Here is an 11,803-nt window from a genome sequence, read left to right on the forward strand (position 1 = left end):
AGGTAGCTGCTATTTACCCGTAAGCAACGTATTTACCTATTGGTCTCATGGGTAATATCGGTATAGGTTACTTCCTGTTGAAGTTCTCTAGTAGATTGTCGATAAGAGGCGGTATTAGGGGAGAGGACGAGAAAGAGAACGTTTAGGATGGCATTTCAGAGTAGTAGGTAATGCGAGTAATGTATAAATATTCGAAGAAAATTCACTTAAGAAGAATATTATCCTACCATTGATTTTATAGTGTGAGACGTAACAGCCCTATGTTATTATTTTTGCTAATTAATTATCTTACTTTATGTAATTGTTTCTTAATTTTACAGGATTTTTGCCCAGAAACAATTGTCGGGATGCCTTTTCCGTGGCATTTTAACACCAGGGTAAGAGACACTATCAAGGACTTGTGTATATATATGACAGGGTTTTTAAATGTCACTTTTATTTTCAAGGCTTTTTCGTGTTTAAAAATATGACCATAAAGAAGCTTCCGAAATTGTTAGATGTGGGTAAAATTGTTTTGTCTCATATGTAGTATGAAAGTACAGTTTTTCTGTAATAGGGCTACTCTCCGCTTACCTCTTTATTTATTTTTGTATATAGAAAAGATGCTTTTCACTGAAATGATTTGCCAAGGCTAGATAAATTAGATTTAGTTGTACCATATATACTTTTCATTGTTTACGTTACAGTAATAAAGGTCGCTAGATTTAAGAGTTCAGTAGCACAAATACTGTCTAGTATAATTAATATTACCATACATGAACTCTTAGGTAGTTCCATAGTCGTAGGCCTAACACCTTCACAAAGAGAACTTGAAATTTGTAAACGCAGTTTTTAGTAAGGCAATTTTTTTTTCTATTATTTCTAGGAAAGCCTTCTAACGTTTACACGGCTAATAGCCAATTGTTGTTAGGGGAGGGATGCTTGCTGGTAAGTAATTGTGACGTCTCATACCTCTGGTTCTTTAAAAACATTTTATTTGCAGATTGAGAGCTACCACTGTTCGAGCAGCTGCAGCAAGTGCTGCTGCAAGACCAGGCGAAGACTTCGATGCTAAGAATGCAAGACTGCGTCGCCCGCAGTCTCCTCATCTCACCATTTACAAACCTCAGCTGACATCTCTTCTGTCACTTACCCACAGAACGACCGGCATGATAATGGGGAGTATTGTGACTGTGTGGGGAATAGGTAAGATTAAAAGAATTAGTAACGATAAATTCTTAGGAGACGGGCATCTGCTTGGATGTAGTAACTATTGACAACTTTTTTTAGATAAATTTTAGTGACAATTTTGTTGAGTTTTATGTAGAGATGGGTAAAAAAAAAGCTGGAACAGTTTATTTGAAAGGTTATGGTTGTCTCATAACAAGATTCATTAAATGTGAAGCACAGGAACGCCATTTCATAATTTCAATTAAGAAACACGCCAAACGAATTATCTTTGCACCAAAAAGCGGATGCTCCCTGGACCAAAAATACACAAATTCAATCTTCTAACACGATTATTTTTTAATACTTTCGTTTTAAGTTTATTTCAGCGATTTTGAAAAAGGTAAGGGACCGTAAGAATAAAGTTGAGCATATCCTTTTACTCTACTATTTTGAAGGATGTGCTTCAGATTTTAATAATAAAATGCAGAGCAAAACCTTCTGCTCTTGATGACGCAATAGGAAAAGAGCACTTGCTTCACAGGAAGAAGCATTTGCTTGGAGCGCATCCTTTTGCTTCAGAATTAGAAAAAATGTATGAATAAAGTGAAGCATATCCTTAGATTCCGAAGCATATCCTTCTAAAAAGTGAAGTCTGGTCAGGAGCAGACTCATCTCTGTAGTTTACTGATCTGGTTGAATTACCAGTCGCATTACGTCGTGAAAAATACTACAAATTACGTTGGTGTACTGTTAGGGAGCAGTATAACAGTTTATATACACTTAATGAAGAAAATATCCAATGGATTACATCACATTTTCTGGAGGAAACACAGGAGATAAGAGGAGGGGCCCAAGTGCTAGCATGCTGTCTACAATCCCGGAGGCCCGGATTCGATCCTTGGCCAGGTCGTGTTGGAATTTGTGGTAGACAAATCAGACGTTGCAAAGAGTTTTCTCGGGATACTCCCGTTTCCCTGCAACATTCCATTTCATCTATTATCTGCAATAGTAAAAATAGGTTAGAGTGAATTCTTGGGAGTAGTACGGGTTTCCGATGCTGATATAGGAAGGGCTTGGAGCTCCGGTATTGCAGAAGAGATGGGTATACATTGGACCACTATGAGTAAAACTATTATTAATGTATTTAAATATAACGGAAAAAGCGAACAAATGGCTCAAGTTGTCACCATCATTACAAGATATAAACCTGAATAGTTATAGAAATTAAATTTTCCGAGTGTAATCAGTGTATTAGACTGCACTCGTGCGTATTGCTAAACATACACAGCATGGTGATATGGTGATAAAATTAGGAGTATGTTGCAAGCTACATGCAAAGCAAAAGAATGCTTGACTAGTGTTGCAGTTGGCCAGGGTCCGTTTTTGACTGTAGAATAAGGAAAAATTCATCAGTTCGTGATGTGTTCAGTGGATTTAAAAATACTTGTCCTATTGAGTGACGGCTTCGAACCATGGCTCATGGTATCATATCGAAATCGGATTTTTAAATAAAGAGACAGTTATTTATAATAGAACGTTCCTTTGGCCAACTATGAAGCAGGTTTCCCATTCTACAATACGCCTGTACAATGCTGCCTCAAACATCCCAACAGTCATATTGTTTGTTGCTTTGTGTTGCACAATGTAAGCTAGCGAAGTATCTATATGATCATAATTATGACTTTACAGACAATATATAGGATTTAAATGAAGATGAAAATACTGAAGAACAAGAGGAACCTGCCACTGGAAGGACTTCAAATACATTAACGTCACTGCATTGGTATAATTTTACTACTCATATTTTATTGATGCACACAGATTAACGTAGAAACTTTAACTATCAGTATTTCTTATAGTAGGCTTAATTATAATATTTAATAATGCTGTTATGGGTACTTCAAAGACGCATGTTAAGAGGAATTTATTAGTATGCCGAATTTTCTTACAATAATTTTTATCGTTTTCTGAAATGCTACCTCTTTTTTTTTTCCTTTTCACTTCTGGAACTTGTCACTTTTTTCTAATATTCCAGGATGTGTAGCTAAAAATATAATTGTACTTTCAAGGGGCACAAAGCTACCGCTGTCTGAATCGGAAGATGCAGTTTTAACCACGTGGAATCCTTATTTAGTTGTGATTGAAATGTAAAGTAAAAGTAAATCCATGGCTTAACAGCCCTGAACGGCCAAGACCGACCAGCCGGCTGCTGGCCTCACGTTCACATGCCGAAGTAGAGGTGGACGATCATCCAACCAGAATGGAGGTATCGTGTGGTTAGCACGATGATCCCCCCAGCCGTCATAACTGGTTTGCGAAACCGGATTTTCGCTACCTATCGTAACTCCCCAAGTGCATCACGATGCTGGGTGGGTACCGGACCCATACACTGGCCGAAATTTTATGAGAAAATTTCTTCCCTCACGAGGACTCGAACCAGCGTGCATTCCGTAACGCGAGTCCTAGGCAAGATACCTTAGACCACGACGCCACGGTGCGGGACTGTGATTGAAATGAGTGTGGTTTATTAGCATCAGAAGGAAACTTGCTATGTCACTGGGATGCCTACCATTGCTGCTTATCTCATTTCTTTATGAAACCGAACACCCGCACTCAGCTGACAAAGAGTGCCGACAAATACACAGTACTGCAACATGAAACGACACAACATTCATGAGCACATGCTCCTGTCTTAGAAGCATAAGGTCGAAGAATAAGGTAGAGGTTATTCTTACAATTCGAAGCACATGCTTATACTTCAACCTCTTGCTTCGAAGGAAATCCTTCAGTTTTATTCTTATGGCCCAAGAAGTGGCGTTCCTGTAATTCACAATTACCATAAAATCGAAACTCCTGTAGCTAGCCTGCAAGATATTTAAAATAATGTCTTCCAATATGCAGTCGCCAGGACAAATTGTAGAACACGTAATATCACTTCTAATATTCCAAGGAGTGAAAATGCACCTCGACAGGACTAGATGAACCCCATAGGTAATAACTGAGAGCCTATAATATGAAGGAGGATGAATAGAGTCAGAAACAAAGTGCTTGAAGTTGCAGAGCACACATCAACAGGTGCAGACATAGACACTGCAGGAAATTACAGTGTTTCACCAGAAAGTTTTTAGAAAACTACACAGCAGACAGTTCCCATCAAAACCAAAGTGTAATAAAATACAAGTCTCGGTTTGGTAAACGCGCAACACTGAGTGCAAAATATATAATATACGCAGAGCCAGGCAAAATACCATGTAGTGTGTCTCATGTGGAAAACCAAACAAACTCACAACCCAATATCATTACTTGGAAATCAGAAATTCCAGTTGGTAATCCAGTTCCTTGACAGGATGGAAAAGTGTGGTGTTGTTATGCTGTGATCGAATGTTGTAGAATGTTCTGCTGAGCCAGCATCTCGTTGGCTGCCCCAATTATACATCCATCCTCTTTCGTAGTAGGTGCTCGACTCCTCGGTACATCATCCTGAAACGCCATCACAATGCATGGAACAGGTGATGGCCATTAACATTCAAACAAGCCAATTAGAATGTAACCCTAGACCCCAATAAAGAAATGAAATAAATCTCGTAAAAGCAATGTAGTACAATATACACTTTCTAGGCTAAAAGCTACTGAATCGACTTATCCAGAACTCTCTCTAGTGGAAAAGTACTAAACCCCGTTAGAGAGGATGTTGAAATGTGACAGCCAAAAGATGAAGACCTAAAAAAAGAGAGGGAAAAGGAGAAACGGAGGAAAGAAAAATAAAAAAGCGGCATAAGATTCACCACAGTAATTAGATGATTTAATTATGCGAAGTTAACTGTATGTCAGAGTATTGGTTTAGTTTTTTGTTGGGTGCATGGTTTAACTTTAGAAGCAACCCCTTTAAAAATATCCATATATGTATAATTTTGCATTTTGGATTTTGAGGTGTTTGGTGGCATCTGAAGTTCATAGTTGGCAGTAGTTTTTCTGGCAGTTTTTGTCTGCCTCATAGGAAATTACCGAAATGACGTAAAATCTATTTAATTCTAAGGAAAAAACTGTGTTAGTTTTTGATCCTGTGTAATATTCTCGAATGAGAGATGATTTAAATATTTTTTCTTTCATGCACAAATTATTCTAGAATATTTTGCAGAAAAATGCATTGGTAATTATGTAGACAAGAATGGCCAAACAATAACACACACTAACGGAAGACGTGGGAACTTTGGGTAAACTAGTGAATAGGTAGGCCTACTTCCCTTCGTACTTACACACAGTTAGCTATTTCTTCAGTCTTACCAACATAACCTAGGACGACATTACGAAAGTTTCATGCTAGTGTACACTGGAATTTGTTATGTTATGTTAGGTTAATCTTGACATCTGTGCTGCAATGATCAGTAATGTGTGATTACACACTGAATGTTAATATAGTCTAGAAGGCTGGGAGAGAAGTTGGCTATGTATCCATTGAACTGAAGATCAGAGAACTTGAGAAACAAGTCTGATGACATATCATAAGATAACTGAAATGTTTTTCATCGTGCTTATGAGTAATTAAGTTGTAACTAAAAAGTAACTAATTTTTATTTAATGTTTCGGTAGGACACTACATTTTGCTGTCTGATAACATTGTCTACAGTGCACATCATGGTATTGGATTTGCATTTGACGAAGCATGACGATGATTATTATTGTAAATTTTATTACTAAACAACAATGTAGTTTATTCTCTCAACAATAACTCTTCACTTTCTACAATTCAATTCTATTCCCATCAACAATGGAATTTGCTCTCCACACAGTAACACAGTATTCGTTAGTGCACTCCACAGACGACAATGACAATTTACTTGGACTATTACGAACAACAATGAACTGTTAATCTTAACTAATATTCACAAAGCACTATTTACAACACAGAACTGTCAGTTCTCAGTTCACAGCTCGTTTGTCTTGGCTAGTTCTTCTAGCTCAGTCACTTGCGTTCACAGAATCTCGAACCCCAGACCTTCAGAGACGATCCGCTGAACTTCGAACTCAGGTCCTCCAACTGCGGTCCACTGCACTCGAACTCCGGGTTTCAGGCTCCACAGTTACGGACACAACTCAAGTCGCGCTCTGGTCTCGAAGCTGGCTTCACTGCTACGCAAGACTAACTCGCTTACTGTCCAGATCTGCCTGTAACAACACTGGCTTACTGACTGACTGACTAAAACTAAACTTGCGTCTTCTCTTTTATAACCAAACTATAGTTTCTAGAGAGTTCGCAAAAGATTCCACTCTCGAATAATCTCGCACGCTGCTGCTCCCCTCCACCGCGCGTAGCACATGCCGTTGGGTTTCTCTCCCTCTCGTCGCGCCCCTCTAGTTTGCGTGGCTGCAGCTCCCTTCTCCACGTCATCCGAACCTTCCACGCGCACCCTGCCCTCTGTGGGACGCGTGATCGAGTCTTGATGGGCTGTCACATTATTATTAAGAAATGGTGGAATGTGATTTCTATGTCTAGCATGGAAAACAGATTCGGTAAACTTCATTACAGGCTTAATGTTGAAGTGCGTTGTACATAATGGTTTTTCATTTTCCTCAGAGGATGACCCATAATAGGTCGAAACATGTAAGCCAGGTACGATAGAATTTAACACAAGAAAGTCATATAATACATATTCTGAAAAATTACAGTCAAAGCTTTTGGTTACACAATGAACGCCGAGAGATATGCGGACATGCTGGAGAATTTTGTCCTATCCATCGTATCTGCTTGGGATGATGAAGTTTTTTTTTTTTAATTTAAAAAATAACTCCTGAAATTCCAAACAAATGGGACCAAATTTTTCCTAGTTTTGCACATAGAAAAGAAGAGGAAAATTAAGAATAATTTTGAGGGAAAAATTGTTCCCGGGGCCGGGTGTCGAACCCAGGACCTTTGGTTAAACGTACCATCACTCTACCAACTGAGCTACCCAGGAACTCTACCAGACACCGAACCAATTTTTCCCTCTGTATCCACAGACCTCAAAGTGGGCTGACAACCGTCAAGCAACCAACATTGAGTGCACACTAACTCTGTGTGACTTAAATTGTGGTTTTCTGTTAACGAACAGTGACGTGTATTATGCTAATCAAGCTTTCAAGTATAACTCCCTGTAAAGTTGATTTGAATAATTTCGAGGGATAAATTGTTCTGGGGCCGGGTATCGAACCCGGGACCTTTGGTTAAATGTACCACCGCTCTACCAACTGACATTTTTACTTTCCATATTTCCAAAATTCAATTTTCACCTTCCTTCAATCTGTGTTGCATACTACATACTGCGGACATTAAAATGATAGACAAGTACTGGGGAAGAGATAACGGGCAAGTTAAAATATTGGCTAAATCCAACTGAAAACACCAGCTTCACTAAAATCTTAACCAAATTAGACCTCTCGATAATAATCGCAGATGTCATTATGAAATATTGTTTCTGTGCTTGGATATGAAATAGCAAGAATCATGATACATTTTTCTTGCATTAATAGTATAAGTTGCAGATGAGAAGTATGCCACTTCATCAGTCATCACAATTTCTTCTTATTTAGTACATCACGTCATGGATACATGAAGGATGCGAACTTATAACGTGACACTAGCCTATACTCTCCTACAGTTATTGGTAATTTAATATCATTATTGTTGCAGGTGGTCTTTTCATGAGTGGCCATTTCTCGGAAACTTTGGCAGCAATTGAAAATATGCACGTGAGTCCAGCATTACTGCTAGCAGCAAAGGCAACTCTCGCCTTTCCCCTCTGTTTCCACTATGCTAATGGTATTAGGCACTTGGTAAGTCTGCCTTCCTTCTTATATTTGAAAGCATGGCAAAATGTATATATAAGCAAATGCCAACATAAACTACAGTGAAACCTCTCATTTACGGACATCGAAGGGATGTAACAATCTGTCCGCATCTGGGAGGTGTCCTTTATTGGGAGGGAGGCTCCCCAATCTACCAGTAAATTTATAATATGCATTATGTATCCCTTCACGCTTTAAATGAAATATATTACTGTAGTTTAATTCTAAATACAGTATACTACAGTAAATTCTTTGCAACTTTGAACTGCAGTAGATAACACTGAAAAAGGAAAGTACAGTACTGTGCCATGCAAATTTTATTCTAGGTCTACAGTTATGCAGTATTGTAATTTACAGTTTTCAACTTAACCTTTATGTTCAGGTGCCATGTCTCTCGAAACAGAACAACTGATTGCAGTGAAGAGAATAACCCTACCAACCCTATCATGTGTCGAATACAATTTCACGATCGCGGAAACCTTGGACCCATCAGACAAGTTAAATTTTATGACTTTGTTTATCCACCCGCTTCCAGCTAACAAGGGGTAGCCGGCTGGGCTAGTGAAAGTCGACGAGACCCTTGTGTTATGTTTCATGTTAAGGAATTTCTGTACAGTTCTCAAAACTATATTTTCCATTATTGTAACACATTAGGTCTTGAAATCCAAGTTCTGTCCGCAGTTGGGAGGTAAAGCAAACTTTAGGACTGTGAAACAGCTGTCCGTGTCCGTGTCTGAGAGTGTCCGTAAACGAGAGTTAAATTTATCATTATTTCTATATTATTTCAGTTGGGACATAAAAATCTGTCCGTATATGAGGAGTGTCCGTATCTTGGAGGTGTCTGTAAAGGAGAGGTTTCACTGTATTTGTTGATATACACTATTCTAAATATATATTATCATACATCAGATTACTGTATTCCACATTTCTTGTATTTTGACGATAATATTTCTTTCTCATTGTACAATGTTTGTTGGTTTAAAATGATCAGACCTTTCTCATCACAATGTGTATGTTAGAAAATCAGAATACAAAATAATAATTATATCTTAACAGATTTGCAAAGGTTTTAGATTAGCTTTCCTCCCCCTATCTTTTAATAATGTTTTCAATGGATGGTGTAAAGGACTTTGGTGCAGCAAGTCTCACTGCAGCTCTTAACCTGTTATACTTGCTCTTAATCTTGACTTCATTCTTTTCATTGTCGATATTATGGTTCAGGATCGAACTTTAAATTAAATATGATATATGATTTATTGTCCAAGTGGTTGATGGCCCTTCACATTTCTGTATTCAGGGACTCACCATCACTATTTACAGATTTCTATACTATACTGTCCAGTTCTCAAATTACATTCCTGCCCCTAACTTGAACCCGTTATTCACCCTCATACAACATTATCCTCAACACCACATTCTATAACACCCTACCTCACAGCAACACATTTCCAATCCTATCTATTCCAAATTCATCTAATATCTCTGACCCTTTTACACCAAAGTAGATTACTATCCTCTCCTATACTAGGGTGACCAGACATCCTGTTTTTAACGGGATTGTCCCCATTTTCAGCTTCTTGTCTCCTGTCCCGAGAAAAGTATGCTCGGGATGCTAAATGTCCGTTTTCCCTAAATTATTGTTAAAATATTTTTTTCTTTTATTTTACTTAATAATCACATAAACACTGATTAATTCTATATTCTCTCCATCAGATGTCACTGTAATGAATTCAATAAAGGCCATGTTAATCACAAAATGTCATTCCAAAAATGTGTCTCACATGCACTTCTGTAGTTTCCTGAAGGAAAGGCTAACATATCTAGAGCAAATTCATTCATCAAAGAATTATGAAGCTGATTCTACAGTTCATCTACATGGAGAATATTAAAATAGTTGAAAAGTAATATGAGGCAAAAAATTTTGTTATGAAACAAGTTCAGAATACAGTGACATGGATATGATGTAAGGTCCAATGAACTCGAAGTATTTTTAAAAATATGTTAACCTAATTAATTCAGACTAGTTGCAATATAAAACCTCGTCAACAATGACTTAAGCCAAATATCCATGCTACTCTATTATGTACTTAAGTAATTATTATAGCCAGTTACTGTAAACAGTGTAGTATTTATTACTTAAAAATAAATAAAACTGGACCTCATACTGCTCACTGACATTATATAAGTAATTAATAATGAATGTTTACATAAAATGTTGAGTCATGTCAACTTAAATAAGTGTCCTGTTTTTTTTTTATTTGGAAACCTGGTCACCCTACCCTATACATAATAATAATGCCCACAAGAAGTTCTACTCACTATTATTGTTCTTGGTCCATTCTCAGTTCTACTCAATTACTTACTCTCGTTTCTAGACATACGTAACACTTCACTCACACAACACTTCTCACGTAACTTTTTAAGACTCTCATCTTCTCCTTCTCACCAGATCCCCTCTCCGGCTCCTTTTTTTAAACACATTAAATATAAATTAAAATAATGCCACTTACCCTTATGTCTTCACTTAGTACAGTGAGTAAATTCATCCTTTCATCACCAACGATGTCTTTATATTTTTCGACATCATAATGTTGCTTTAAATTACATTTTCTGCACCTGGCATGTTTTTACAAATGAGACACTGTGCATCTCCCTATTTTGATTCCTTAAAAAAAGAATAATTTCCAGTCATTCTTAAACTCAGTTTCAGGTTTCCACTGTGCGACTTCCATTGGAGATACATACATACATACTTCATCCCTGATCAGTACAAAATGAACTGCCTACTTTCCCCTTCTCTGCTACCTTGTTCCTGTCTGTGAGGGAACAATTATGATTTCATTTGCCTGTATGGGTAAAACACTCGTACGGAAATCCAATTGCCAGCCATGATGTAGATCATGTCCATAAAGCACACACAATACTATGTGTGTATTAAGATTGTCAGCACTCTTTGCCGAATAAAATTACAAATACAGTATTGGTACATATATTATTTTCTAAGTTACATTGACAAGTATGGATACAGTTTTGTGCCACAGGAAAAATCTCAAGAATTTGGTAAAAACTCGTGTTTTTTTAACATTCCATATCGGAAAAATTATTTTATTTTATTTTTTTGCTTGTGTCTTCCTATGTAACCTTTTCTGTTAACTTATTACCGGTAGTTGGATTTTGTTCATATTGAATACTTAAATCCATTTTACGCATTATGTGGGGACATAATTTAAATAACTTTGTGTGAAAAACACGTTTACTTTCAGAGGATGCAATCCTAAATATCCTGCCCTAACAAAAATATTTAAAAAGCGCAGTATTTTATCAAATGTTTGCATTTAGCCCTGTATTGCACAGTTTATGATAGTTACAGAATTAGGATAGATTAGATTTATTATGCTAAATTAAAAATATTTCTTCAAAGTAAGTTTAATTTATAGAAAAAGATTTATTTATTGTCTACATATTGAAATTACCTCTACTGTGGCAAATGTTTCAGACTTTGACGTTTGACATTTTATTAATAATTTGCTCTCTTGTTTTAGGCATGGGACATGGGTAAATTCCTGACCATCAAGGAGGTGTACTTGACAGGATATTCTGTTCTTGGAGTTAGCCTCATCTTCTCTGCAATTCTAGCATCTTTGTGAAGAACATGTAACAGGTGGCTATTTTCAAACAGGAACACATTTTATAAATTTGCCGTATGGTGACTTGTAAAAAGATCTTTGTTGTAAATTATTAGATACTGTGTAATAGCTTTCACGTACTAGAGTAAATATAATCTGTTATTCTGTGTATGCGTGAAATAAAAATTGTGATATTGTTTTCAGTA

General features: G+C 37.0%; 1 protein-coding gene across 1 annotated transcript; it reads left to right on the forward strand.

Moving 5' to 3' along the window:
- Positions 1 to 12: 12 nt before the first annotated feature.
- On the forward strand, positions 13 to 11,803 carry LOC138713907 (succinate dehydrogenase cytochrome b560 subunit, mitochondrial-like). Its single transcript, XM_069846426.1, has 5 exons — positions 13 to 167; positions 321 to 377; positions 983 to 1,185; positions 7,817 to 7,959; positions 11,514 to 11,803. The coding sequence occupies exons 1-5, from the start codon at positions 148 to 150 to the stop codon at positions 11,616 to 11,618; spliced, it is 528 nt and encodes a 175-aa protein (XP_069702527.1). The 5' UTR covers positions 13 to 147; the 3' UTR covers positions 11,619 to 11,803.

This window comes from Periplaneta americana, chromosome 14 (genome assembly GCF_040183065.1).
Source record: "Periplaneta americana isolate PAMFEO1 chromosome 14, P.americana_PAMFEO1_priV1, whole genome shotgun sequence".
In the NCBI taxonomy this organism is placed as follows: Eukaryota; Metazoa; Arthropoda; class Insecta; order Blattodea; family Blattidae; genus Periplaneta; species Periplaneta americana.